Consider the following 27,735-nt stretch of genomic DNA (forward strand, 5'->3'; position numbering starts at 1 on the left):
TTACAAAACATATGTATTTCATGTGGCATCGAGTTCGTTTGCGTTGCGCTGTCTCACGTGCCCGAACAATACATAGCGCTAGAAGCGACAAAAGCTGTTACGTGGGGCTTGCAGTTATTGGCGCAGCGGAACTGGTACAGACAGGTGGCGGAAAAAAGCGGTCAAAGATCCACGCAGCGACAATACAGCGACAAAAACACGCGGAGGCGGCAGCTACCAGAGCCGGTGCCGCAATCGCCGGCGGGAATGGGCCACGGTGAAGCTGGGTCACTGCTGCGATGAAGCGTTTGAAGATGATAATTACGGACAGAAATCAGTAGCGGACTGCGCTAGGCCAATGTGACGCCATGGCCCGACGGCCCACGAAGCACCCTCCCCGCGAGCATGACGCAAAAGATGAATGCGCAGATGATTTGTGGAGATCATTCGCCGCCGGAGCGATGGGCGAGCGTCTCAGTCATACAGGTACCAGCAAATCCAGTCCAATCGTACACGTGACGCCGTCACTCGAGCCATTCTAAAACGAGTCCGCATACACCTAATCGACCGAACACTAGTGTTTTACATCACCAATCTTTCGAAGAGCTAATAGCGCACATCTGACGCGCATCAGCCCCATATTCATTGGCGCAGGATACCCCTGGTCGCCTTCGGGGCGCTTGGCACGGTCCAGCGAATCTGCGCGCCAGAGACTGCCTGAACACAAAATGAAGATGAACGGCACGCGGGGCGCGGCGGCTCCGCTCGTGCCGCTGTCCGATTATTGCGAACGAATTGAGGTTGAATCGGACCCAAGTGTCCGGGTCGGGCCGGCCACGCCACACCACACCACACCACATTCAAACAACCATCGACACAAGGAACAGCGCACTCCGACTGCAACCGAACGCACCGCGCCTGCCTTCCGCCACCACCACCGGACTCGCCATCCACTGTCACCGCGAGCAATCCTCGCCGCCCGCACGGAGCACACTGCTCGGCGGCAGACGGCGCTGGGCCGCGCGCGCCACCGGCCCGAGTTCAGGTCCCACAGAGACGGGCTAGCGGCTAGTCGGCGCCGTCGCCGTCGCCCAGCTCCCGTTCCAGCTCGGCGCCCATCATGCTCCAGTCCTCCTCCAGGTCCGGGCCGTTGCCGTCGCTGTCGTTGCCGTCGCCGCCCAGCTCGTCGTCACTGGGCAGCGGCTCGCCGCGCCGGAACTTGACGCTGGGCGACTCGTCCTCGCTCGAGTCGCCGCCGTCACTGGCGCGCCGTTTGGCGCCGCGCCCGGTGGCCGCCGGGTGCGACTCGTCGCCGCTCGAGCCGTCCTCGCTGGGCGCGCGGTGCGCGGCTGAAGACGCGCCGGCGCCGTCATCGTCGCTGCGCTCGCTGTCCGAGTCGTCGGGCGGCGGCGGCGCCGGCGCCTCCGGCCGCGGCGGCGGCGTCTCTCGCCGCGCCTCGTCGTCGTCGGCGTCGTCGTCCTGGTCCGAGCCGCTCTGCAGGATGTCCTCCACCTCCTCGTCCATGCGCGCGATGTCGTCCGGCGAGAACGTCAGCAGCGGGTTGAGCGTCTCCTGAAAGCTCTGTCGGCGCGTGCGCTCGCCCTGCGGGTCGGGGCTGGAGCAGTGAGCCGGCGGCGCCCGGCTGACGGCCGTGTCGGCGCGCAGCGGGAAAAGCCGCTCGTCCACGCGCTCCCAGCGCTCTGCGCACGACCACAGCCAGTCGAGCGTCACCAGCTGGATGCGTTTGGAGCGCAGCGCCTCGTTAACCTTGGCGGTGCCGAGCCGGGCGGCCACCAGGTGGGTGGTGAGCTCGTCCCGGGGCCCCTTCCTCACCAGCCTGTCCTGCACCACGGCGCCCAGGTTAGTGGCCACCTGGTAGGGCCGGCTGCTGCTCAGCTCCTGGTTGTTGGGCACCACGCCGCTAAACACCAGCCGCACACCCTTGAGCACCTTCTTCCTTACGTAGGGGATCAGCAGGCGCAGGTCGGGCGGCTCGCCGGCGTCGCTTTTCTTCAGCATCGAGTAGAAGGCGCGGTGGATGAGCAGCAGGATGTCCTCCAGGTGGCTCAGGTAGTCGTCCGTGTCCTCCACCTCGAGCTCGCGCGTCTCGGAGGCGGCGGCGCCGTCCCTGACGTCGGACGGGAAGCGCTGCTCGCCGGCGGCGTCTGCCTGGCTGCCGCCGGCCGCCTCCGCCTCGCGGGCGGCCGCAGGCGACGAGCCGGCCGCCGCCGCGTCGCCGGCGGCCGGAGACTCGGGCGCCACGCCCGGCTTTGGGCTGCCGGACACGCCGCCGCCACCAGGCTCGCCCGCGCCGCCCGAATCGCAGCCGTCCTGGTCCGGAGCCGAGCGGGAGTCGACACCGTCTGGCTCACGGCTCTGCTCTGCGGTCGGCTCCGGCAGTGATGTTATCTCCGCGGTGTCTTTCTGTCTCGAGTTGTCCGCCGCTGGCTCACTGCCGTCGGGCGATTTGGCATTTGGCGACAGGTCCGCGGTCCGCTTATCGTCCTCGGCGGGAAGGGCAGCGGGATCCTGTGGGGATGACCCTGCCTCATCATCGTCATCGTCAGAGATGTTGAGATCATCACTAAGTTCCTCTGCTACTGCTGGAGTAGCCTGTTCAACGGACGAAGGATCTGGCTTATCATTGGACCCCTCATCCTCATCATCGGAGAGGTTGGGCATTGAGTCTCGTCTTTGGACTGCACCAGCTGGTGGTCTTCCATCTTCCTCTGGTGGTTCTTCTTTTGTAGTCTCCAGCTTTGAAAAGTCAAAGCCTTCCTTGTCATCCTGTTCAGCCTTCTCCAGGCCAGGTGGCGCATTGATGTCACCTGTGTGCTTGAAGAAATGGTATGGCTTGACATGGATCAGATTTGGAGCATAATTCCAAACATCTTCCCTGTCATCAATGATGCAGACCATTTTGTCCCCACAGGGGAAGAGAGCTCTTAGATTAGCCGTCTTGCTCTGCTGGTTGAAACACTCATCTCGTGAGAGAATCCTGTTCGAAAAGTACACACCATCTGGATCCAGGAACTTGGCAATGGTATGGGCATACAGACGTGCACCAAATGTGCAGATGTGAAGCTCATAGTACTTTGAGATGTTTTTCAGGAATTCCTGCGTACCTGGCCGAAATCTGGTGTGATACCAGGGAGAGTTGCTTCCATACAGCTGGAAATGATACACATCCTTGATATTTGCAGGTATTTCATCATTGGTTGTATGGATCAGTGTTTGATCCAGATCTACCAGCAAAACCAGTTTCTTGTGCTGCAATAGAAGTTCCGTATCCCTTTTCCCAATTGTTTCAGCTTGCTCTTTGCTCACACGAAGCTCAGGTATGCTGTGAAGCATTGCCACAGACGCGGACCCTTGGCTATCTTCCGTTCTCAGGTCAGCTCCACACTCTGCACACATGTCCTTCATAACAACAGGATGGGGACAGGCTCCCATTTGTGCCACCTCAATGCCGGGCTGAACTGTCTCACCAGCCCTAGCAGCAATCTTTTCCAGATTTCCATATGCATCACTTTTGAACTTCAGTTCAGTTGAGGCATTGGAGCCAGACCCAGCATCTCCAATTGGTGCATATGTAAACAGAATGGCACCAACAGACACAAAATCGCCCTCTTTGGCTTTCCATCGCTTGATGGTTATAGGCTGATTTCCTGAGTACCTTATCACCTTGCTGGTACTCATTTTAATGAGTGACTGGCAACCTTGAAAATGGCCAAACGACGCCTTTCTTGGCCTTTATAAGACGTCAAATGATATCAACCAAAGTGGAAATTGCAAAAAACAGTTGAAGTTGGAAATTCAAAGATTTGAACAGCTTCTGCAGCTTTAAACAGACCTCATGCTTGTGCAGTTCCAGTTACACCTGTAGCCAGCGCATTCTTCAATCAAACAAGCAAAAAAGGTGGGTTATAGCTTGGCAGGTGATAATTTACGAAAATATCCAACCATTGCACTGAAGCCCTCTTCTATCCTCCTCTTTGCGTCAATCGTAAAATAAAACAGACGACGCAGGCAAACACCACAATCGACAGAACTGCGGCATATATGTATGCCTTGTACTACTACCGCTTTCCCATCGTAAAATTTGGTAGCAAAAGGCGTGACGTCATGTGGGTGTAAGGCTCGCCGTCCATCATAGGTGTCGTGTCCAAATATATAGATGGCCTTGCCAAATTCGCAAAAAGGCAGTTCAAATATCAATTAGTCCTGTAATTACATCCATATTAAATCCATCAATTTCTATGCCTGCTTTTGTGTGTTATTGTTCCGATCTGACTGAATCAAGATATAAATATGCAATATTCAGGAAGTGATTGACTAGATCATATTTACACAAGCTAGCCATGCTTTATTGGTGGGATTTATCACATCACATTCCGAAGGTATGGCTACTCTGAATCGCATGCAGTCACGAAGTGGAGGAATGCGTCCAGCGGCTAAACAACCCAGATACAAAATCTCGTGAAAAAAAAAACGATATCTGCGCATCAAGGGCATGAAATCTTAGGAGGGAGACACAGGATACATATACAGAGATCAATTATGCAGACAAAATATAATACAATACAGGTACCACGTTGATATCAATTACCTCACGACCGACACATGAAAGCATTGTACATATGAGTCTACAAAACATCCAGCACAGCACGCATAACACGAGTCACAGCGGCATTGGACGGTCGCTGGCGTAACCTCAGTTTGCACAGCCTGCTGAGTGCTGATCAACGACATCAGCCTGACGCCGGCCGGCCGCTGGCGGCGCAGGTCGGCGTCCACGAGATCGGCGCTGTCATGATGTTGACAGAGAGCAGCAGCGGGTAGGCTACCTCGGGCGGCACGGTCAGCACGTGCACCTGCTGGCCGCGCGCCAGCTGAACCGACCGCAGCTCGGTGGCGAGTTCGAAGCGCACGGCGCGGCGCTCGTCCAGACCGACAACGCGCACTCGGTACAGCACGGTGCGCCGGTCGGCCTGGCTGATGAGCAGCGGCAGCTCCTGGCGCGAGTTGCGGCGCAGCGCGATCTGGCGCCGACTGTGCGACATCACCAAGTCGAGCCCGAAGTTGAAGCCGGTCCAGCGCCAGGTGCAGCGGCGGTCGTCCAGGGTGCGGCCGCAGCGCAGCGCGCACGCCTCGAACTGCTGCTGGGAGACGGCTCGGCACCAGTCGGGCTGCACCAGACCCTGGTCGAGCCGCAGCAGCGTCAGCCAGTGGCACCGGAAGAGGCCGCCCAGCCAGCCGGTCGGCACCACACGGTCAGAGAAGAGCACCTCCATGTCGAACGGGTGGAGCACCAGGTGCTGCAGGCGCATCCGGCCGAACGGCCCCGCCAGCGGCGCGCCCTGGGCCGTCTCTAGCAGCGTTGGGCCGCTGACGGAGGCCGCGCGCTGCTGCACGAACCGGTGCGCCTCGGTGACCGCCTCCCGGCCGGCTCCGCGCCACTCGGGGTGCAGGCGCAGGAACAGCCACGTCTTGAGCAGCACGTACAGCGAGAACTCGGTCTGGTGCACGAGCAACTCCGGACTGGCCACCAACCGCGCCAGCTCTGGCGCCGGCAGCTGGCGCAGCACCTCCGGCAGATCGTTGACGTGCGTCATCAGGTTGAGCTGCAGCCAGCGGCGGCAGCAGCGCTGCACGGAGTCCAGGCCGTAGGCGGCCGCCGCCTCCAGGAACGGCACCACGGTCCGGGCGGCCACACAGGCGCACATTACCTCGGCACACTGCGCCAGCAGTCCGTCCATCTGCAGCAGCGCCGCGGCCGCCACCACGCTCACCACGTCGGCCGGCGGCAGGCACACCTCGTCACTGTACAGCGAGCCCAGCGCCAGCTCCAGGCCAGCCAGCGTGATGTTCGGGTCCACCATCTCGATCGTCACCTCAGCCGCGCGGGACTCGAGCCAATTGCTTGAGAACATGCTCTTAAAGTAGGCACTCTGTGACAGATAGAGACGATGCAGGTGCCACTTACGGCCGAGCGCATGCAGAGTCACGTCGCTGCCCGCACCTCCTTTGAACATTGTTTCGTACACATAAGCCATAGTGGAGGCCATCCTCCTCCGCTTTGGTGTTCGCATGAGTCGTTCAAAGTCGCTATCTGCATCAGTGTCTTCACCACGCCCCTCTTCATCAGATAACTCTTCCAGAGGCCTCTTTAGACCACGACCAGCCAGAGAGCCGGCAGACTGAGCCAGGCGGCCAAATGCAGCACCCATTGCTGGGGCAGGTCACAACTCTCTGAAAATTTTTGGTCTGTAGTCTGTGGGCATAGTCATAGCGGGGAGGCGTTGATCAGGGATTTTATCTAGTACAGTCTATCTTAAAAATACCGCGCAAAGTAACGGTGGATCCATCAAGCCTGACCGAGGAAGGGCCTGAAATAATTTGAAAGTCACCGAACCAATTGACCTGGGGAATGGACAAAGATGTCAATTGCGTCGGTGACTCAAATTTAGCAGGCCCTTCATCCAAGGCTCAAGCTTGATGGATCCACCGTTACTTTGCGCAGCACTTTTAAGACAGACTGTACATCTCATAGGTAGTAGGTACATGTATTTAGAATTGACATATTTTGTGCCTTAACCCTCGCCGGCACAGGTTTTTTTTTCGGTTGTAAGGTCTTTCGCGAATAACTCGCGTAAAAAGCGGCCGATCGCGACGAAACTTTCAGTACCCTCGCATTGATCGATTTTACACCTACCCTGAAAATTTCATGACCCTGAGCCCAATGACCTTTGACCTGTGAGTGTGACCTCTTTTCCGTGACCATGTTTGGCCGAAATCGCGATTCGGCGTATGTCGGCTCGCATTAGCCGCGCGTTTGCAAGCTTTTCGTGGTTTCAAACGTTCAAACATGTGATTTGATGCTGCTCCCATACATTAGGGTGGGTGTCAAGGTCACCTGAAGGTCAGGTCAGGTCATTGACCTTCGGTGACCTCGGTTCACTTTTTCGAGTTTTACATGTTTCTAGGCTAGTTTCTGGAGCTGAATTCGAATTTAGCAACCATTTGTGCATTTACGAAGTAGTCTTGGTGCCTTCGTAACATGTTACGAAGCTGTCAGAGGCGGTTGACACGTATTACGAATACCCGTCACAACCCCTACCGGTTGACCTGACCTGACCTGACCCGAACTGGTCTAAATGCTTAAATACATCATCTCTGATCAAAACTAACACGATATTCGTGATCAGCACCCCGAAAAACCACATAGCAGCCACACTTTACGACTTTCTAACCGGTCCCGATTTTCCCAGTTTTCGGGTCATTGACCTGACCTGGAAGGTCACCCGATGACCTGGGACCTTAAAAATGGGTATCATCGGCTTCCTCTCGTGACGGGCAGCACGCTCGTTTTTCCGCGAAGCTCTAGCTCGATCAGGGGCCAAACGCGAGGGGGGGGGGGGTCGTACCAACCCCTCCCTTGTGCCGTCGAAGGACGCAAAATGGCCTGTGCCGGCGAGGGTTAATTCTGGCGTCAGTTAACCCGCGCCGGGCCGGGGGGGGGGGGGGTGTTTGAACACCCCCCAGTAGCGGCGGAACACCTTCAATTAAGGGGGGGGGGGGCACTGCCGACTTTTGGTCCCATTCTTTCCATGCAACGCCCATAGGGCTAATGTTAAAATGCCAAAATCAAAGGGGGCATGGTGCCCCGGTGCCCTCCCCGTTCCGCCGCCTATGCCCGATATCTCAAAAACGGTGGCGCGGAGCGCCGCCGTTTTTGGCACACCTGTTCGTGCATGTTTTCCGCACATGTTGTGAAAATTTCAGACCCAGGTCGCCTTAGGTCAGGTCACCAGGTCACGCCAAGTGACCTCACCTCAGAAAAAATAAGAATGCTCGTCATAGCTACACCGATTGATCGATTGCCTTGAAACTTTCAGCGATTGATTAGAGCAACATTATCTATAAAATGTATATCTCGGAATTTTGATATCGGTGACCTAAGGTCAGGACAATTTTGCGGCCTCTCCATTATAAGTCAATGGGAGAACATTGAAAAGCGTCTGTTTTGCACGAACGCTATTCTAGACACTCTCAAACATCGAGATGTTGGTAAAATTGACACACTGAACCGGAAAATGGTAACTGTGACCCCTCGTCATGTCCCCGAGGTTATCTCAGGTCACGAACAGAATCTAACAGTTTTTCGCTAATAACTTCTGATAGAGGCGTGCCAGAGCGCTGAAAACGCCTTAGATGTGTTCGGCTCGACGTTGCGGATAGACAGATATGCAACATGGCCTTTTTCGGTCAGGTCATGACCTTGACCTGAGGTCAATTTTTCAAGTTGCCTTTCAAGGTCAAATTATAGTTCATTCGACGCGTCTCGACGACAGGAACACGATGCTGGCAAAAGTAATGTCACGGCTCTTTTGAGTCAAAGTTATTGCCGAAACAACACTTTTCGTAAAAACGGCTATTTTTTGAGTTTTTGCCCTCTGGAGGCTAAACCGTTGACCTGAGGTCAAATCTGAGAACATTACTCAGAAAGGTCTGTAAAAGGGCCATCGAATGCGCTTTTCCGCGGCGCTGTAGCTCTATCGGTTCCCGTGATAGCCGATGGCAGTTTCCAAAATGTTGAAATAGTCAACATTTTACCTTTGGTGACCTCCATGGTGACCTGACCTTTGACCTGACCCAAAAAATGACCGAAGTGTTTTCGTCCTTATTTTGGACGTTCTTTCGATTGCCGCTTACCGCGTGTCGCTACGTGGCCCAGGAGCCGAGTTAGAAGGGAGGGGGGGGGGGGGTCGTCAGACTCCCCCCCCCCCGGCCCGGCGCGGAATCTCAGAGCACCGGCCCGGCGCAGGTTAATATGTGTTAATCATAAACATAACATCCAGGCTATCTTGAGCGCAAGTAATGCACTTTGCAAGTCCCCAGTGTCACTCAGTACATAGGGTCTTGCCTCAGCCCAAGTCCCAACCACACAATTAGATTAGGTGCCAGGTGGGGCAGTTGGGGTTAATTAGCCTATAACTAACACGGCTGGCAAAGTTGCCATTGATTGGTGTCCTCATAGACCAAGAGAGGTTTACCTGGGTTATACAACTTACATGAGCAAGTCAAGGTAATGGTAGGTCAGGTTCGTCAGGCCAAAAGCCCTAAATACACCAACAGCCTTCTATTGTAAACGCTCAAGGTTTGATGCATTGTTGGGGCCCATGGCATTTGTGTGAGATTACCCACAGGCCACAATGCTTACCCCACGCTCAGAGTCTCTAAGACAACAAAGATTTGCGTCGTCCGGCTCCGGCAAATCCCGTTCAGTCCGGGGGGCTTGGTTGCGGTTCTGGAACGAGATTGGCCGGACCGGCCGGACGACGTAGAATCTCCATCGTACGAGACTCTGAGCGCGGGGTTACACACATGACGTCACTGGTGTTTCAGGCCCTGAAACAGGGCTCTGGGCTCTGGGCCCTGTTTCACCGGTGATAGCAGCACGCTGCTTTTACACGTGTCAAATTGGGTTTCCATGGAAACATCAACAGGCCCATTGCTCCAACACTACCACAAGTGTGACGTCAGCTCACGCAATTTGATAGCAGCGTGTTAGCAGCGTCCCGTGAAACACCGCCCAGATGTGTGCAGCGTATCCCTTATCTGAGGCCAGTTTTACCAGAGTGCTGTTCACGGGCACCTGCAGTGACTGCGGTAGCTGCGGTAGATCGCAGGCTGAAAGCCCCGCCCACTTGTGTATACGTCATCACGCGTTCATCTGCGGTGGCTGTGTCAATTTTGCGCCCAAGTAACACGAATGCGCAACTGCCGCGCCACTTTGTATGACAAATGGTTCCTGCAGCCGCTGCGGTCGGATCGTTTCGACAGCATGAGACGCAGGCGACCGCAGCCGTATGACGTCACACCACCCGCCCCATCCCCACTTTCTGTGACGTCATTACCCGGCTGACCGCCTAGCCGCAGCTACCGCAGCTACTGCAGGTGCCCGTGAACAGCACTCTGTAAACCATCATATTACCTATGGACTAAAACAATGGGGAAGTGGGAAAATCTGAGGCCAGTTTTACCAACATAAAAATAGCTGCCTGCCTGAATTTTTTGCCTTAAGACCGCTTCACATACAGAGCATAAACGCGATGGGCACATTAGCGGATAGGGCTTTACCGTTTACGCTTCGTACCTATGTGAAGTGGTCTTCAGGCCAAAAATTCTGACAGGCGGCTATTTTTCTGTTGGTAAAGATGGCCTCAGAATATATTTTCCCACTCCCTCCTTGTTTAAGTCCGTAGGTAATATGCATTTACTCTGCTAATGTCATGTAACACCCCAGCCCAGTATAGTCAGAGTTCAGATTCTAGGTACTTCTCCATGCTAAATAACACGTAGACCATCATGAAAATGCTGAAATGGACAATTATCTTCAGTTTATCATAATAATACTACGAACCAAGGCAGTAAGTATATATAGGTATCCTACCAACCAAGGCTATATAAACAATAAACCCAACCAAGGCCCTAACCCTACCAACCGAACGTTCCGAACAATGAATTACACAACCGACGCCATTTCTCGATGTTTACCCGCGCGCCATGTGTGCGAAGTGCGGCAGAATCGTAATTCGTAACGTACAAAGCGTTCTAGACTTTCATAAAAAGAATACAGAATAAATTGATTGAAAATGAAATATGAACTGATAAAGACCAACGTATATATATAATTATTAAAAATAAAAAACCTCATCTTAGCTATGATTTCTGCCTACCCGGGGTTTTAAGGAAATGAAACATATGCTCGCATAAATAGATTGCAAGCGATGCTAGTTTAGTCAAATATTTAGGGGTAAAAGGTTCTTTTTTTTTGCCCAAATTAAGCCAGATATACAACCACTCAACTTAAAAATAAAAGTGGGTGCTACCTACTTCATATCTATGCCTACTACTTACGCCCCGAGGGGCAACAAGTTTGTGCAGCATTTTAGTACACTTTCGGGTGAGACTAAATGCTTACTTCGAAATCTAAGCTGCGTTGCGGCATTGGCGGTTATGTGCGGCGTGTATGCCGCATGATTAGTAAGCGGCGACCACTAAATTAAAAACTCAATAGCTTTAACCTGTTTTCAATGGATAACACTGCATACCAAAAATGTCCATCGCTCTCGTCATAGGATATTTAGATTTAAATAACTAACTTATCTACATCATCGTTTTGAACCAAATTAATGCTTCCAACTTGACCCTTGCCCGTATTGGTGTTTTTCCAGCCGCGAACGTATAAGGTACCAGTATAACGCCTTTTGGGGCGACTAACGGAGCGAGCGAGAGGGTGGGCCTTGCACGTGCGAAATTGCGAGGGGGTACCTCCAACTGACTTGTGCACGGCACCCTACTAACCGGTCTCTAGCGATGTGCCAAATTTGGGCACAATCGGCCCAGCCGTTCTCGAGATCTGGAAGCGGCACCCTGCACGTGCGCACGTGCAAAATGGGTCCCGACTGACTTGTGCACGGCACCCTACTAACCGGTCCCTAACTGTGTACCAAATTTGAGCGCAATCGGTCCAGCCGTTCCCGAGATCTGGAAACGACCCCTGCACGTGCGCACGTGCAGAAGCACCCCAACTCTGGCACATGTATATGCAGTGCCTAAAGGGTGCCTACCTACATGCCAACTTTCAGCGCAATCGGCCAAGTAGTTACCGAGATATTGCAACAATTACAAAACTGACACCTCTTCGTTTTGCACGTGGCACGTGCATAAGGGGTCACCCACATGCATCGGGAATAGTTCAATACTTGGTAGAAGGAATGAAGCTACCCTACAAAAATTACCGCGTGTAAATCGGTCAAGTGGTTGCTGAGATATAAGCCTCGCAAAAGCGTGACCACGGCCGGCCGGCCGGCCGGCCGCTCATACTCAGAAATTTCCGTTAATCTAAGGAAAGACTACGCTCGCTTCGCTCGCTCCGTAATAACCCCTTGCCGTTTCGCTCCTGATCGCTAGAGCTTCGCGGAAAAAACGAGCGTGTTGCCCGTGACGAGAGGAAGCCGATGATACCCAATTTTAAGGTCCTAGGTTATCGGTTGACCTTCCAGGTCAGGTCAATGACCCAAAAGGCGGGAAAATTGGGACCTGTTACAACGTCGTAGTGTGGCTGCTATGGGTTTTTTCGGGGTGCTGATCACGAATATCATGCTAGTTTTGATCACAGATGATGTCTTCATTCATTTAGGCCAGGTCGGGTCAGGTCAGGTCAGGTCAACCAGTAGAGGTCCTGCCGGGTATTTGTAGTAGGCGTCAACCGCCTCTGACAGCCTCGTAACATGTTACGAAGGCACCAAAACTACTTTGTATACGTTTATGTGGTTGCTAAATTCGAATTCAGCTCGAAAAACTGGCCTAGAAACATGTCAAACTCGAAAAAGTGAACCGAGGTCACCAAAGGTCAATGACCTGACCTGACCTTCAGGTGACCTTGACACCAACCCTCATGCATGGGGGCAACATCATATCACATGTTTGAACGCTTGAAACTACGAAAAGACTGCAAATGCGCTGCTAATGCGAGCCGACATACGCTGAATCGCGGTTCCGGCCAAACATGGTCTCGAAAAGTAGGTCACAGGTCAAAGGTTATTTGCGTCAGGGTCATGAAATTTTCAGGGTAGGTGTAAAATTGATGAACGCGAGGGTACTAAAAGTTGCGTCGTGATCGGCCGCTTTTTACGCGAGTTATTCGCGAAAAACCGAGGGGAGCCCGTTCGACCCCCCCCCCCCTAAAGGGCGAGTCCGAACTCCGAACAAGTTCGGTCTTGTTTGTGAATTTGTCGGAGCATCACCTACTAGTAGAGATGATGGAGGGAAACTATGCTTTTAAGGAGGGAAGGGAGTCGGTGACGGTCAGGGACACTACAAGCGTCAAGCAGAGTGCAGTCATAAGCTGGTGACAGGGCTGACATACCATGTTTTGATAGCATGACTGAAACAGACTTTTTGGGTAGCCAGGAAATCGCATGCGAGAGCCTATTGAAATTCTTACATCGGCCTTTATATGCACCAGTCGTATACAGGTGCGCAGGGGCGTCGTTTTGTATAGGCCTGGGAGTGCCCGAGCACTACCAATGTTCAGCTGTGGTTCAGCTGAGCACTACCAATGTGTTGTTGAGCACTACCAACATTTTTCTTCACTTATTGAGAAAATGGCATTCAAACATGTCATACAAATAAAATGAATGAGGTTCTTATGTATAAAATCAACATGATAGCAAGTAACTTCAATGGTAAGTGGTAACTATTGATGAAAATCTATAGACTTACTCCACAAGTAGATTGAATTTGAATTGGTTGACCAATTCAATCTTCTTGTAGCGTACCTAAGTCCATAAATTTCCATCAATACCTATTACCTAGGTATCATTTTCACTTTCCACATCATGTCATTACGTCAACTGGTGCGGGATTTGGCATACGATTTCCAGACAATTGAAAGACTGTTTGGAGCCAACGAAGGAAGGAATGAGTGAGTACTAAGTTGAAAGCGTAATGACATGATGTGGAGATGGAATTAAATTGATGAAATACTAGGACTTACTCCACAAGGAGATCGAATGGGTCGGAGCGCTTTCAATATGTATTATACATATCGTCGTCAGCGAATCAATAACGGGTCGAATCGAGTCGGGTATCGAAGAGGTTCGGGAGCTGCGCGGCAGAGCGATCACATACTATTCGAATTATGCATTAAAGAGAATAAAAAACACGTGAGAACAATCATGATACACTAGCTGCTAAAATGAATTAAAATGGGGTGCTAAAATGCATAAATGGCACGTATAAAAATACAATAAAGGGGGGGGGGGAAACAGGATACCTATGGTGATAAAGACTGAGTAGAAAAGACTATACAAAAATGAGTGCAAAAACTGTAAAAGGACGAGTACAAATATAAATACATACAAAGGCCGAACTAGACGTAAACACTACTGACAAAAACGGCGGATTATCGGCAGCCAGCGGTCATGCAGCAGGGCACCCGAGTTCCTGTTCACGTTTGCGTCATTCGGCGACACCAGGACGGCTTCACGCCGACCAACAGTCCGAATATAGGCCGATTCCAGGAGAAGTCGCATCTGGTGATGACTGGCTCGATTCAAGATCTTGATGGCATCGAAAGCAGGTGAGCAGTCTCTATGGGTACTGAAGGCCGATGTATTGGCTCTCGAGCGGACTGCTCCAGTCCAGCTCTCCCGGTGTTCTCGGAGTCTCGTGCCCAGCTCACGATCTGTCTCGCCGATATAGACCATTGGGTCACCGTCCACTTGGCAGGAGCACTCGATCCGATAGATGACGTTGCTCTGTTGTAGCTTAGGCAGATGGTGCTTAGCCTTGCTGCAGAGCAGCGAGCCGATGGTGACTGAAGGCTTGGAGACGAGCTGGATCCCGATCTTGCTGGCCTCCCGTTTGAGTTGGTAGAACAGGGGGCCGGCAAACGGAACAGAGACTCGGACAGGCGCCGGGTGTGAGTTCGCGCTAGGTGGCGCTGGTAGGGCCCTTGCCTTCAGTCTGAGATCGGTCCGAGTCTTCTGAATGGCCGAGTCGATGAATGATCGTGGGTAGCCATGATGATGAAACTAGCCATGATGATGAAAAGAGAGACCGCCAGCAGGAGCTTGACTTCATCCGCCAGAAGTTTCATCATCATGGCTACCCACGATCATTCATCGACTCGGCCATTCAGAAGACTCGGACCGATCTCAGACTGAAGGCAAGGGCCCTACCAGCGCCACCTAGCGCGAACTCACACCCGGCGCCTGTCCGAGTCTCTGTTCCGTTTGCCGGCCCCCTGTTCTACCAACTCAAACGGGAGGCCAGCAAGATCGGGATCCAGCTCGTCTCCAAGCCTTCAGTCACCATCGGCTCGCTGCTCTGCAGCAAGGCTAAGCACCATCTGCCTAAGCTACAACAGAGCAACGTCATCTATCGGATCGAGTGCTCCTGCCAAGTGGACGGTGACCCAATGGTCTATATCGGCGAGACAGATCGTGAGCTGGGCACGAGACTCCGAGAACACCGGGAGAGCTGGACTGGAGCAGTCCGCTCGAGAGCCAATACATCGGCCTTCAGTACCCATAGAGACTGCTCACCTGCTTTCGATGCCATCAAGATCTTGAATCGAGCCAGTCATCACCAGATGCGACTTCTCCTGGAATCGGCCTATATTCGGACTGTTGGTCGGCGTGAAGCCGTCCTGGTGTCGCCGAATGACGCAAACGTGAACAGGAACTCGGGTGCCCTGCTGCATGACCGCTGGCTGCCGATAATCCGCCGTTTTTGTCAGTAGTGTTTACGTCTAGTTCGGCCTTTGTATGTATTTATATTTGTACTCGTCCTTTTACAGTTTTTGCACTCATTTTTGTATAGTCTTTTCTACTCAGTCTTTATCACCATAGGTATCCTGTTTCCCCCCCCCCTTTATTGTATTTTTATACGTGCCATTTATGCATTTTAGCACCCCATTTTAATTCATTTTAGCAGCTAGTGTATCATGATTGTTCTCACGTGTTTTTTATTCTCTTTAATGCATAATTCGAATAGTATGTGATCGCTCTGCCGCGCAGCTCCCGAACCTCTTCGATACCCGACTCGATTCGACCCGTTATTGATTCGCTGACGACGATATGTATAATACATATTGAAAGCGCTCCGACCCATTCGATCTCCTTGTGGAGTAAGTCCTAGTATTTCATCAATTTAAGTTGAAAGCATTAATTTGGTTCAAAATGATGATGCAGATAACTTAGTTATTTAGATCTAAATATCTTATGACGAGAGCGATTGGCATTTTTGGTATGCAGTGTTATTCATTGAAAACAGGTTGGAGCGTTTAAGTCTTTAATTTAGTGGTCGCCGCTTACTAATCATGCGGCATACACGCCGCACATAACCGCCAATGCCGCAACACAGCTTAGATTTCGAAGTAAGCATTTAGTCTCACCCTACACTTTCATCTCTTCTCTAATTATACATAATTGGCGCAGGCAAGGCCATCTATGGCGCAGTTCTCTATACAGGGTAGTTTCTATTCTATATATCAAATAAACCTACCCAAGGTATATACTGCCTTGCTACCCACTAGAGGTATCTTGATTCTTGACTATACCCAGTAAATACCCACAGTGTATATCTATACCCAATCTATACCGTACCGTGCATACCGTGCATATCAAGGCCATATCAATATATAGTGCTTATCGTGTATGGCGCATGGCCACGCTGTGTGACGTGTGTAGCTCCGCACTAGAGGTATCTATTAATTTTGTATATTATGCCATTTTACGAGTTCATATCCATCAACTACCGTTGATGGATATGAACTATGCTATGGATAGCTATGAGTTTATATCAATAAACTCAAAGCAATGGTTCGTATCTAAAAGGTCGCTTTGCTCAGTGCTGCCCTGCCGCATTTTGCAGTCTGACAAGACCGTCCAAGACCAGACTGACTGCAAAATGTGACTGACTGTATTATGGGTTCCTTCACAGAATTCTCAGAAGATAACATATGAGGTGTTTAATGCTCTGGTCTTTTAAGCAGCTTCCTTTTGCCAACAATGTTCAAGTTTGGTTTTTGTGATGAAGAGAAAGGAGACTTGCCAGGTCAAGGTAGGTATGAGTTGGACCACAATAGTTATTTAATTTTTGGAATTACGGATAGATCCATTGATAGGTACAAAGATAGGTTTGTACGGTAGTCGGTGTCACACTTGTTTTTTGCAAGCAAGGAGAGTTGCTATACCCAGGGATGCTTTCTAATCAAACCAAACCAAACCTAACCTAACCTTACCTACAATTTAAAGCCTACAACCTTCAACCTAAAACCTACCACCTACAACCTAACCTACATCAACTCTCCTTGGTTGCAAAAAAGCAAGTGTGATGCCTGCTCAGTGTTTCATTTTTCAGCCTTTTTGGTGGCAAATCACACCTAATGGGGAAAATATTTTCATCTCTAAAATATGAATGACCAACTTTACTTCATCTCTGAAAAGAGTTTCATGTATTCCCAACAGCCAGTTCACTTGTCACTTGACAGTTGATGCACCCACATCCTTTTGTTCCACACCCTGTCAAGATCCTGACATGAAATCCTGGTTTATCAGTTAGCGTAAAAATTGGCATTACACCATTTTACAAAAATACTGCAGTTATTTACTCTCTTTTTTTTCATCCTAAGATTTTTTTCTTCATCGGCACACCCAACCAATATCCAATTTTAGAACACTGTGCCTGCTTTATTACTACCGGTTTGTGCTGCGTTCTAAAATCCACTAACCCCGCATTTGCAGTCTCCCAGACGAAAAAAATTCTATGTCGTCCGGCCGATAGTGTTCGATAACCTTGGCCCAGCCCCCGCCGACCTCGGAAAGGGATTGGCCGGACGGCGTATAGGTAATCTTTGTTGTCCGGCCTCCAGGAGACTGGGAACGCGAGGTAAATGTTTATATGGTGATGCAGTTGCTTCAACCCAACATATTAGTCTCATAAGCTCAGGTGATGGTATCAATTTGGATAATTCAACAGCTGATGTTTTCCAGATATTGACAATGCATCTGGAACCTGCGGACCCAACAGGCCTGCTCTGCAAGAACATGCCATACTTGGGCCACCAGTGTCCACACAAGAGGTGAGAAGTGTTGTTTTCCTGACATGTATAATGTATTGAAAGCAGGGATGCGGAGCCGGAGCCGGAGCCGGAGCCGCCGGAGCCGGCATATTTTGCCCGGAGCCGGAGCCGGAGCCGGAGCCGGAGCCGTGAAACAATATAGCCCGGAGCCGGAGCCGGAGCCGGAGCCGTCAAAAAAGGGGACGTCTCCGGCTCCTTTTTTTTTGAAGAGGAAAAATTATTTACCTAGTTCGGTTTGACAGTACAAGGCGTAAAACAATGTGGTAGGTATTCAAAATAGCCTTGTTATACAAATACAGAAGCAACGTGTACCAATCCCATCGCCTTTTTTCTTCCACCCGTATTTAAAGGTAGTGTGCCACCTTTGAAAGATTTCCCATTTTATTTTTCCTAGGATAAGAAGCTTCTGTTTTTACCTAATATCGCAAAAAAAAAATCAAAAATGGGCCTGGAATAGTGCCTTTTTCGCCTAAAACTTTATCGGTTTTTCGATATGTATAACAACTGTAGTGGGCTGACCTGCAAACAGGCGTCGGCAACAATCGCGAATGGGGCGCGGCACAGCAAAGGTCATTATAGAGTTACGACGTACGGGAATGAGTTATCAGCTGTCTAATCGTAGACAACACAATGTCGAGCCTTAAACTGTAAGCCTGTATTGGTATTGTTTCTTTTATTTGGCTGTCAAACATTATTTATGGTTTGAAATATGATTTTATGTAAAATAATTGATATGAAAAAGCCGTCTCTTAAGTTATGACCCCATTTCACCACACGCAAGTGGCAGAAATGACAATGATCAGCTGACGCATTTGTCTTGGCCGAAGTCAGAGCGCGCGGCCCGACGCACCACCACCGCACCAGAATCAGAATCAGAATATATTTCATAACGAATCCATCGAATATGGTTTTTCATCGTCACACGTCAAAGGTTGAAAACATACGAGGTAAAATACATTCAGGCCAATACAATACACCGCGATACTTGATCAGGTCAGCCATACAGTTCTCTGTGTAGGTAGCGTCTCAGGGTTGATTTGAAGTGGCGAGTGTTTGTGTCGAATGGCAGCTGGTTGTACTGCTGGACAGCACCGTAGCTGAGACGCCTGCGACCCGACTCAGAGTGTATCCTCGGTAGCGTGCGCTGAGAGGAGCCTCTCGTCTGATACACGTGGTCTCTACTGGGGCCGATGCACATAGCGATGCATTCGGGACTACCGGTCGTGATGGCAGCATGGGTGAGACACAGTCGGTGATACGTGACAAGGCCACGCGCGTCTAACCAGTTCAGGTCACGGAGAACGTCCGCTACATGGTCGTGCTTACGCCGGCCGCTAACCACTCTGGCACCAAAGTTTAAGAGCTTCTGTACTCTATGTAGCTGCGTTGCATTACATGTACCGTAAACCGAGATGCAGTATCTAATGATTGATGTCACAAGAGCCTGCACGATCGTCACGACAGCACTTTTCGGAACTACATGTTTGGCATGCATCATACCAAGAAGAATGCCCGTGCACTTTGATGTTACATGGTCCACATGCGACTGGAAGCTCAGATAATTGTCCATGATGACACCCAAGTTCTTCACTACTCTAGAGTCGGGTATGGTGGTTCCTAGGAAGTCTAGTGCCACTGGCGGTAAACCTCTCAGCATAGCAGGTGTACCGAGCACAAGTGCCTGGGTTTTGGACGCGTTTAGTTTCATCCCGTTTGAACAAAACCAGTCGTACACACTGACAAGGGCCTGCTCCATGCGGACAATTAAAGCAGGTAGCTCACTTTTCTTGCCGCTGACAAGCAACTGTGTGTCGTCCGCGTATTGTACCACTCGGACCCCGTCGGGCACAAACAAACTGAGCTCGTTCGTGAAGATGGTGTACAAGACACAGCTGAGCGAGCCGCCCTGGAAGACCCCGATGGAGTTGGGCTTAGCAGCGGAACACATGGGAGTGCCGTCACCACCGATCACTTGCACTTGCTGAGTGTGGCCGCGCAAATAGTCTCCGAACCACTCTGTGTCTACGCCATACAGCGCCAGCTTATCGAGTAGTCTGGCGTGCGGTACCACATCGAAGCACTTCGATAGGTCTAGTAGCACGAGCACAGATATCTCGCGACAGTCCATAGCGCAGAGGACGTGTTCGGTGATGACGCTGAGAGCGGTCTCCGTGCTGTGACCCTTCCGATATCCGTGCTGGGCGCTGGAGAGCAGCTTGTTGGTCTCCAGATACTGAGTGAGCTGGAGCTGCACTACTCTCTCAGTAATCTTCATCACTCCCGGCAGAATCGAGATTGGGCGGGTGTTGGCTGGAGCTGAAGGTCCTTTCCCCTTCGGGATTGGCGTGACAAGCGCGTGTTTCCACGCCGCCGGCACCTGACAGGTCACCAAGCTCGTGTTGATCATGTCGAGCAGAATCTGTCCAGTACCCCAGAAGTATCTCCTGAACATGTCGACACTGATCCCGTCAAGTCCGGTTGCTCTAGACGGCTTCATGGACCACAGGACCAGACACAGCGTGTCAAGATCGATGGGCTGTGGCCGGAACCCACTTGTCGTCACTCGTGGCAGGCGGACGGGCACCGGTGCAGCAGGTCTATGTATGAGCAGAGTATGAGCAGAAGCCGCGCCCAAAGCCAGGGCCCCGGTAACGTGAGGTAGCCGAGTCGGGGCAGCGTGCGCTGACCCAAGCCGGGGCCGCAGCTTTGGGCGCGGTCTACCGCATCCCCGCGGGCAGCCCCGGGCTATCACATGACACCTGGAGGACGCGCGGCCCCGGCTTGGGTCAGCGCACGCTGCCCCGACTTGGCTACCTCACGTTACCGGGGCCCTGGCTTTGGGCGCGGTCTACCGCACCACCTAACAGGCGTGTTCGAAACCGCAGGAGATGATGATGAACGGGTTTATCGAAACTTGATTGGATGAGCATATCGGTAATAGCGATTTCAGTGTGTGCATTTATTGTTCATAGTGGTGTGAAATGTGGTTGGGGTACGACCGACAACCCGTCGGGGCGAATTTCGCACTGGGGTACTCAAAATTTGAAGAATTTAAGACGTTTCCATGAGTTTTGAAGGTATGGATAAGTTCTAAAAATCCGGTTCTCCTTATCTGGGCCATTAACTCCATACGGTCCAGGAAAGCTGGCACACTACCTTTAACCCTCGCGGGCCCGGGGAGCGTTTTTCGCCCTCCCCCCCCCCCCCGGCGAATATTTGCGATAGCTCCCGAACGCTTAGGGATTGGAAAGCGAAACTTTCAGTAGCTTTTCTCCCATCAATTTGACATCTTCTGAAGTAAAAAATTTGGACCTAGCCCCCTTGATGACGTCACAGACTCGATTTTTCTGGACCCCTGCACGGCAAACTTCGGCGTCACAGACGCAAACTTCAAATAGCTGCTAAAAATAGTTTTAGAAATAAAGACAAATTACGAGCACGGTTGTGTAGCGTTTGACCTAGAAAAAAAAAAAAATAGAAAATTAGTTTTGGTGACCTGCGGTCAGAGGTCAGGTCAACGACCCCGAAATGTGGTTTTAGTTTTTCGCAAATAACTTCGACAAAAAATGGTCCTAGAGCTACGGCAGTGGTATCATCGCATTCGCCTTGCCAAGCCGCGTCGAATGATATATATTTTGTTTGGAAAAGGTCAAGTTTTATGTTGACCTCATGTGACCTCGAATGACCTTTGGTTGACCTTAATAATGTGAAATAGCCTCTAGAATCAGTGAATCAGTGAAATAGCCTCTAGCAAGGATACTCTTCTGTGACCTTGACCTTTTAGCAGCCTTGTATCGTAAGATGAACCACAAATAGGGACCTGATAAGCCTCAAAACATTTCAAAACATCTTGGAAGTTAGCACGCAAGATGTACGAAAAAGTGCAAAGTTTGAGGCCAATTTTGAGCATGACCTTGACGTTGACCTTTGATTTTGAGCACATTTTCGGAATCCTCAGATTCTCTTCTTTCGTTTGACACCCAATTTTGCCGGTTTTATGCATCCTGCCGTCCTCTAGAACGCTTACTTTGATATCACTACACGTGCCGGTTTTTGCCTTTGACCTTAACCTCTGACCTTGAAAATTGACCTGAGGTCAAAAATTTTAGGTGCGTTAGAATCGTCTCGTAAGTTGTAAGGACCTTTCGTTTGGTATCGCTTTTGTTTCCGTAGCTCCCTTATTTACGGAGTTAGACAGGGGGGCGAAAAACGCCCCCCGGGCTTCGGTGGTTGGGACGCCCCCCGGGCTACGGTGGTTGGGATTAACCCCCCCCCCCCGGGCCCGGCCGGGTTAATTGATCGCATAGGGGATGTACTGAGTAGGAGCCGGAGCCGGAGCCGCCGGAGCCGGAGCCGCCGGAGCCGGACCATTTTACTCGGAGCCGGAGCCGGAGCCGGAGCCGCCATGACATTTCACCCGGAGCCGGAGCCGGAGCCGGAGCCGATTTTTTCTCCGGAGCCGGAGCCGGAGCCGGAGCCGTCTGAAATTTTCACGGCTCCGCATCCCTGATTGAAAGTGTTTACTGTTTCAAGTGATGAGCACCGGAGCTCTCCATTCAGTTTGTGAATGGTGGGACTGAGTGGTCGGCCTCATTGATGACTCTGCATTGTGGACTTTTTCCAGGGCTGAGATTGGACATACCATCACTAGTTGTTCTGACGAGTATTGGCAGATTGCTCGGAGGCATTATTACAATGCTTCAACTTACAACTTACTATGTTTCAACTTATTCATATGTACCTTTTGGCAAAGGTAATTGAATGTTGTGTATGTGTGAACTAGAAATGGTTAGAGCTTGAAGTCTTGTGTGGATAGTTTATAGTTTCAATTAGACGAATCTGCATGGTCAATATGCATGTCGAACAGGATCCCCTTCGGCAAAATAGTGACAAACAAAATCTTGATTTGATTGTGACCGTGATTAGCGTCTTGCGTACGTGTTGTCAGCCTCCGAGGCGCGGAGGCTGACAAGTGTGCGCGTGCGTGGTGTGACGCATGTGATTGTATTTGGCAGAGCGAGTTGGTACCTCTCTCGCTGTGCGGCCAGAAGATGCTGTTTCTGAATGGTGACCTGGTGATGCTGCGGCTGCAGAGGCAGGGGATGGCCGGCGACCTGGGCCGCGCCTCGGAGGCACACACCGATCTCATCCCCGACGTGTACGAGGGTGAGGCCAGGAAACAGTGTGGACATAACAAGACATTTTTTTCGTGATTTTTCATTCAAAGTTAAGAAGCCCAGAAAACTTTATTATGAACAGGCTTGGGTCGCTCACAAAGCAGAAGTTCTCTCAAAATCGGTGCTCGATCACCCAGTGAGCATTGGGGCACGGTGAATAATGGGCGCTCAAAGGCTGGCGAGCCGCGCTAGGTGTCGCAGAAACAGCCACTGTCGACTCATAATACTACAAAATACTGCCAAAAACTCCCCTGGCGCCTGCACACCATCACTCTGCGCGCCCCCGTGTCACGCTCGTGCCGCGTCCCTGCCGCAGGCGGCATGAAGCTGTGGGAGTGCTCGCGGGACCTGGTAACCTTTCTCAGCGCCGGCGAGCCGCTCGAGGGCCGCCACGTGCTGGAGCTGGGCTGCGGCGCCGCGCTGCCGGCCGTGTTCTGTCTGCTGCGCGGCGCCGCGTCCGTCACCGTTCAGGACTATGTGAGTCGGGGCCCGGCCGGGAGGGGGACGGAGGGGCTCCGACCGGCCGGGAGGGTGACGGAGGGGCTCCGACCGGCCGGGAGGGCGACGGAGGGGCTCCGACCGGCCGGGAGGGTGACTGAGGGGCTCCGACCGGCCGGGAGGGCGACGGAGGGACACCGACCGGCCGGGCGGGGGCGTTCTTCCGCCAGTCTGGTCGTGCCTGCCCTAAATAACAGTCATCTTAAACCCCTGCTCTGTTTTTTTTTCTTTTCGCGACGACAGCGCACATCGTGCTTGTTGTTTATTTACGGTAGGTTTATGTGCAAAGTAAATACAACATTTCCAAGAGGTGGCGGATGTTCAATATCAGCTCCATTGGTAATGCGAATCGACTGGCTCGCGTAACTATGGCGATTTGGGTGTAATGACATTACATGCTGATGTCTATGTGGGGGATTGCGTATCGTCAATGTTCCAATAGCGAAAAAGGATTCGCTGGACATTGGCAGCGCTGAATGATTGGTGATCAGTGAGGATGGGGCACTGAGCGCCGCCCTCAGACTGATCCGGCCCCTGCTCTGACGTCCGCCGCCGGCCACCGACAGAACCGAGAGGTCATCGACCACCTGACGGTGCCCAACCTGCGCCTGAACGTGCCCGAGAGCCGGCTGGCCGGCTGCCGCGCGCTGTCGGGCGACTGGGCGGCGCTGGCGGACCGACTGCGCGCCGAGCCGGGCCGGCCGCGCGCCCACCTCGTGCTCACCTCGGAGACCATCTACCGGCGCGCCAGCTGGCCGCGCCTGCTGGACGCCGTGGACGCCGGCCTGGCCGACGGCGGCACCGCGTATCCTCGGACGCCGGACGGGCGCTCACTGGGAGCGGTAGACGGGCGCTCACTGGGACTGCGGTAGACGGGCGCTCCCTGGGACTGCGGTAGACGGGCGCTCACTGGGACTGCAGTAGACGGGCGCTCCCTGGGAGCGGTAGACGGGCGCTCACTGGGACTGCGGTAGACGGGCGCTCCCTGGGAGCGGTAGACGGGCGCTCACTGGGACTGCGGTAGACGGGCGCTCCCTGGGAGCGGTAGACGGGCGCTCACTGGGAGCGGTAGACGGGCGCTCCCTGGGAGCGGTAGACGGGCGCTCACTGGGACTGCAGTAGGCGGGCGCTCACTGGGAGCGGTAGACGGGCGCTCACTGGGACTGCAGTAGACGGGCGCTCCCTGGGACTGCGGTAGACGGGCGCTCACTGGGACTGCGGTAGACGGGCGCTCACTGGGACTGCGGTAGACGGGCGCTACCTGGGAGCGGTAGACGGGCGCTCCCTGGGAGCGGTAGACGGGCGCTCACTGGGACTGCGGTAGACGGGCGCTCCCTGGGAGCGGTAGACGGGCGCTCACTGGGACTGCGGTAGACGGGCGCTCCCTGGGACTGCGGTAGACGGGCGCTCACTGGGACTGCAGTAGACGGGCGCTCCCTGGGAGCGGTAGACGGGCGCTCACTGGGACTGCGGTAGACGGGCGCTCCCTGGGAGCGGTAGACGGGCGCTCACTGGGAGCGGTAGACGGGCGCTCACTGGGAGCGGTAGACGGGCGCTCCCTGGGAGCGGTAGACGGGCGCTCACTGGGACTGCAGTAGGCGGGCGCTCACTGGGAGCGGTAGACGGGCGCTCCCTGGGAGCGGTAGACGGGCGCTCCCTGGGAGCGGTAGACGGGCGCTCACTGGGAGCGGTAGACGGGCGCTCACTGGGACTGCGGTAGACGGGCGCTCCCTGGGAGCGGTAGATGGGCGCCTCACTGGGAGCGGTGGGGCGCTCCCTGGGAGCGGTAGACGGGCGCTCACTGGGAGCGGTGGGGCGCTCACTGGGACTGCAGTAGACGGGCGCTCCCTGGGAGCGGTAGACGGGCGCTCACTGGGACTGCAGTAGACGGGCGCTCACTGGGACTGCGGTAGACGGGCGCTCCCTGGGAGCGGTAGACGGGCGCTCCCTGGGAGCGGTAGACGGGCGCTCCCTGGGAGCGGTAGACGGGCGCTCACTGGGAGCGGTAGACGGGCGCTCACTGGGAGCGGTAGACGGGCGCTCACTGGGACTGCAGTAGGCGGGCGCTCCCTGGGAGCGGTAGACGGGCGCTCACTGGGAGCGGTAGACGGGCGCTCACTGGGACTGCGGTAGACGGGCGCTCCCTGGGAGCGGTAGATGGGCGCCTCACTGGGAGCGGTGGGGCGCTCCCTGGGAGCGGTAGACGGGCGCTCACTGGGACTGCAGTAGACGGGCGCTCCCTGGGAGCGGTAGACGGGCGCTCACTGGGACTGCGGTAGATGGGCGCTCACTGGGAGCGGTGGGGCGCTCACTGGGATAGGTGGGGCGATCACTGGGATAGGTGGGGCGCTCACTGGGATAGGTGGGGCGATCACTGGGATAGGTGGGGCGGTTATTGGGAGCGGTGGGGGGCTCTTTGGGAGGGTGGGACGGTCACTGGGAGCGGTACTGTTACATCAGGCCCCTCGCCCTCTGCGTGACCCTTTTCCATCCGCGCGTGTATACGATCTCGTGCAGCCCTAATGTCGTGTCGCCACTCTTGTGACCCCTCTCGTCATATTCTGGTGTGCTCCTGTCGTTCTCGCTCTAACGATTGGCCTCGAACGACCTTAACCCGGCTGGGCGCGCAGTCTGGTGGCCGCCAAGACGTTCTACTTCGGCGTGGGCGGCGGAACGCGCGCCTTCGAGCAGGCCGTGCTCGAGGACGGCAGGTTCTCCTCGGAGGTCGTGTTCAGCACCAAACAAGGTGGGCGGCGGGCGGGGATTGGGGCTTTGCTCGCCGCTGGGGTGGCCGCTACCTATAGTCTCCTTCGGTACTCGCTGTGGTTCCTATCTAGTATTTGTAGTCGCTCTGGCTCCTGCCTGAAGTCGCAGTGGTCCTCGTCTATTGTCGCTGTAGTCCCCTGTCTGTAGTCGCTGTGGTCCCCTTCTATAGTCGTTGTGGTCCCTGTCTGTAGTCGCTGTGGTCCACACGACTTTGCTTGCATGTTGTGTGGTCTGATCCGGTCTGGTCAGATAATTGGAGATCTCGAGTCGAGTCGCACTGCTTGCTGTTTGACCCGGCCGTCCATTAGGCAGCACACTGCTGGTCCCTATAGATGGTGGACCGGACGCCATGTATCATGTGACATGATATGAGTACCCTTTTTACTCGTACAGGCTGCATCTCCCGTGTTTTGTTCCGCGGTACACTGATGTCTGCCTGTTTTCAGGGCTGCATCGCGAGATTTTACGATTAGTGAGGACGACATGAGGCGCCTGCTGTTCTACCGTGGGGCGGTAGGTTCGTCCCGAGGGCCGGCGCTGTGGGCTCCTCAGGACTGGTGTCGTCTGCTCGCGTCGACCGCTGTCCGTTCACCGCGCTGGCTGTTGATGAGTTTGATGATAGGAGCGGCTACCGCCGCACCATCGGTCTCCGCGGCAACCGTCCCCGAGACTATCCATGTAACAAAAACAACAGAGGCGTTGGGGTGGCACATGATCGGCGTTATCCAACGCACGAGGAGAGTATGTTTTGGAGGTGAGCTAACTATCGAAAATGACCAATTTCGACATAAAACGTTAACCGGTGGAGCGAGCATCCGCACACATTGTAACGCGCGGCAGGTCCTGGGGTCGCTCGGCTGGTCGAGGTTATCGCGGCACTTTTGTCTCTTTTAGCGCAGACCCGCTATTTGGGTCTGCTGGGTTTATTTCCATCTGTTTTTGCTTAGGCTCGGACCACTTGTCTGGTTAGATAGGGTTTGCTTCCCGCCATTCTTCATTAGAGCTCTATGGGGATCATTTTTATACGAATCTTGCAGTGTCAATGTATCACGAACTGACAGATTGAGAAGCGTGTGTGACCGAAGGCCCGATCTGGCTAGCTGGCCATCTTAATTTCCCTTCTCTGATTTCAAAGTGTCGTTGGTTTTCCTCTCGCTGTCGCCCCTCTCCGTTTCCTTCTCTCGTCTGCTGTTTCAGTCACTCGACTCTGTGGCATCGGGAGCACAGGGACGCCCTCTAACTCTCTGAGGGAGCCTGCCGAGGGACCAGTGTTCGCTGGGGTCGAATGGCACGTGACGGTCAGACCCAATTAGGGCTTTCATAGATTGTGTTCTCAGTGTGGTGTTCCAAAGTCGTACATCGATTGTGAATACATGTATCCAATAAGGACGTCGATTCTCAGTCCCCTTGTGTTTCTCGGCTCAGATTGTGTACTGTGCGGTGGAATAATTTCTCATTGTCTGGATGTCTACTAGCTACTTCCCCAGTCGTCTTGCCATCGTGGTGGATTTTGCGTCAGCCCTCAGCAGATAACGCCCACTTATCTGGCCAGTCGCGGGCGACCTCCGTGGTTCGGAGATGTCGATTTGGCGCGGGCAGTGGCCTCCTCTCTCCCCGTGGGAGCCTCCCCCTCCCCCTCCCCGTCTCCGCCCGCAC

The 27,735-nt window shown here is 53.3% G+C and overlaps 3 protein-coding genes across 13 annotated transcripts; 1 reads left to right on the forward strand and 2 right to left on the reverse strand.

The window, feature by feature from the left end:
* On the reverse strand, positions 1 to 4,027 carry LOC122374114 (RNA polymerase II subunit A C-terminal domain phosphatase-like). Of its 2 annotated transcripts, XM_043352675.1 has the most exons (2): positions 1,411 to 4,027; positions 1 to 1,342 (listed from the first exon to the last, which is right to left on the reverse strand). In XM_043352675.1, exons 1-2 carry the CDS (start codon positions 3,676 to 3,678, stop codon positions 1,238 to 1,240), a joined length of 2,373 nt encoding a protein of 790 aa, XP_043208610.1. In that variant the 5' UTR covers positions 3,679 to 4,027; the 3' UTR covers positions 1 to 1,237. The 2 variants fall into 2 exon arrangements, with proteins under 2 accessions (XP_043208610.1, XP_043208609.1); XM_043352674.1 differs by having other exon boundaries at positions 1 to 4,027.
* Positions 4,028 to 4,545: 518 nt separating this feature from the next.
* LOC122374116 (germ cell-less protein-like 1) lies at positions 4,546 to 10,541 on the reverse strand. Of its 6 annotated transcripts, XM_043352676.1 has the most exons (3): positions 10,440 to 10,471; positions 9,054 to 9,101; positions 4,546 to 6,253 (listed from the first exon to the last, which is right to left on the reverse strand). In XM_043352676.1, exon 3 carries the CDS (start codon positions 6,207 to 6,209, stop codon positions 4,731 to 4,733), a length of 1,479 nt encoding a protein of 492 aa, XP_043208611.1. In that variant the 5' UTR covers positions 6,210 to 6,253; positions 9,054 to 9,101; positions 10,440 to 10,471; the 3' UTR covers positions 4,546 to 4,730. The 6 variants fall into 6 exon arrangements, with proteins under 6 accessions (XP_043208611.1, XP_043208612.1, XP_043208614.1 ...); XM_043352677.1 differs by lacking the exons at positions 9,054 to 9,101; positions 10,440 to 10,471 and adding an exon at positions 10,488 to 10,541; XM_043352679.1 differs by lacking the exons at positions 9,054 to 9,101; positions 10,440 to 10,471 and adding an exon at positions 10,484 to 10,541.
* Positions 10,542 to 15,981: 5,440 nt separating this feature from the next.
* On the forward strand, positions 15,982 to 27,462 carry LOC122374118 (histidine protein methyltransferase 1 homolog). Of its 5 annotated transcripts, none has more exons than XM_043352688.1 (8): positions 15,982 to 16,026; positions 16,498 to 16,617; positions 17,550 to 17,638; positions 22,654 to 22,804; positions 23,132 to 23,292; positions 23,880 to 24,118; positions 25,944 to 26,059; positions 26,526 to 27,462. In XM_043352688.1, exons 2-8 carry the CDS (start codon positions 16,566 to 16,568, stop codon positions 26,564 to 26,566), a joined length of 849 nt encoding a protein of 282 aa, XP_043208623.1. In that variant the 5' UTR covers positions 15,982 to 16,026; positions 16,498 to 16,565; the 3' UTR covers positions 26,567 to 27,462. The 5 variants fall into 5 exon arrangements, with proteins under 5 accessions (XP_043208623.1, XP_043208621.1, XP_043208620.1 ...); XM_043352686.1 differs by having other exon boundaries at positions 15,991 to 16,092; XM_043352685.1 differs by having other exon boundaries at positions 15,995 to 16,064.
* Positions 27,463 to 27,735: the final 273 nt, after the last annotated feature.

Source organism: Amphibalanus amphitrite, unplaced genomic scaffold, assembly GCF_019059575.1.
Source record: "Amphibalanus amphitrite isolate SeventyFive unplaced genomic scaffold, NRLGWU_Aamphi_draft 001607F_arrow, whole genome shotgun sequence".
NCBI classification, from domain to species: Eukaryota; Metazoa; Arthropoda; class Thecostraca; order Balanomorpha; family Balanidae; genus Amphibalanus; species Amphibalanus amphitrite.

Bases quoted from the DNA above. Each gene is read 5' to 3' on its own strand.
- LOC122374114 (XM_043352674.1), bottom strand. From the start codon at position 3,678: ATGAGTACCAGCAAGGTGATAAGGTACTCAGGAAATCAGCCTATAACC.
- LOC122374116 (XM_043352677.1), bottom strand. From the start codon at position 6,209: ATGGGTGCTGCATTTGGCCGCCTGGCTCAGTCTGCCGGCTCTCTGGCT.
- LOC122374118 (XM_043352688.1), top strand. From the start codon at position 16,566: ATGTTCAAGTTTGGTTTTTGTGATGAAGAGAAAGGAGACTTGCCAGGT. The intron at 23,293-23,879 runs GTGAGTCGGGGC...GGCCACCGACAG, and splicing joins CCGTCACCGTTCAGGACTAT to AACCGAGAGGTCATCGACCA. The intron at 24,119-25,943 runs GTATCCTCGGAC...CTGGGCGCGCAG, and splicing joins CTGGCCGACGGCGGCACCGC to TCTGGTGGCCGCCAAGACGT.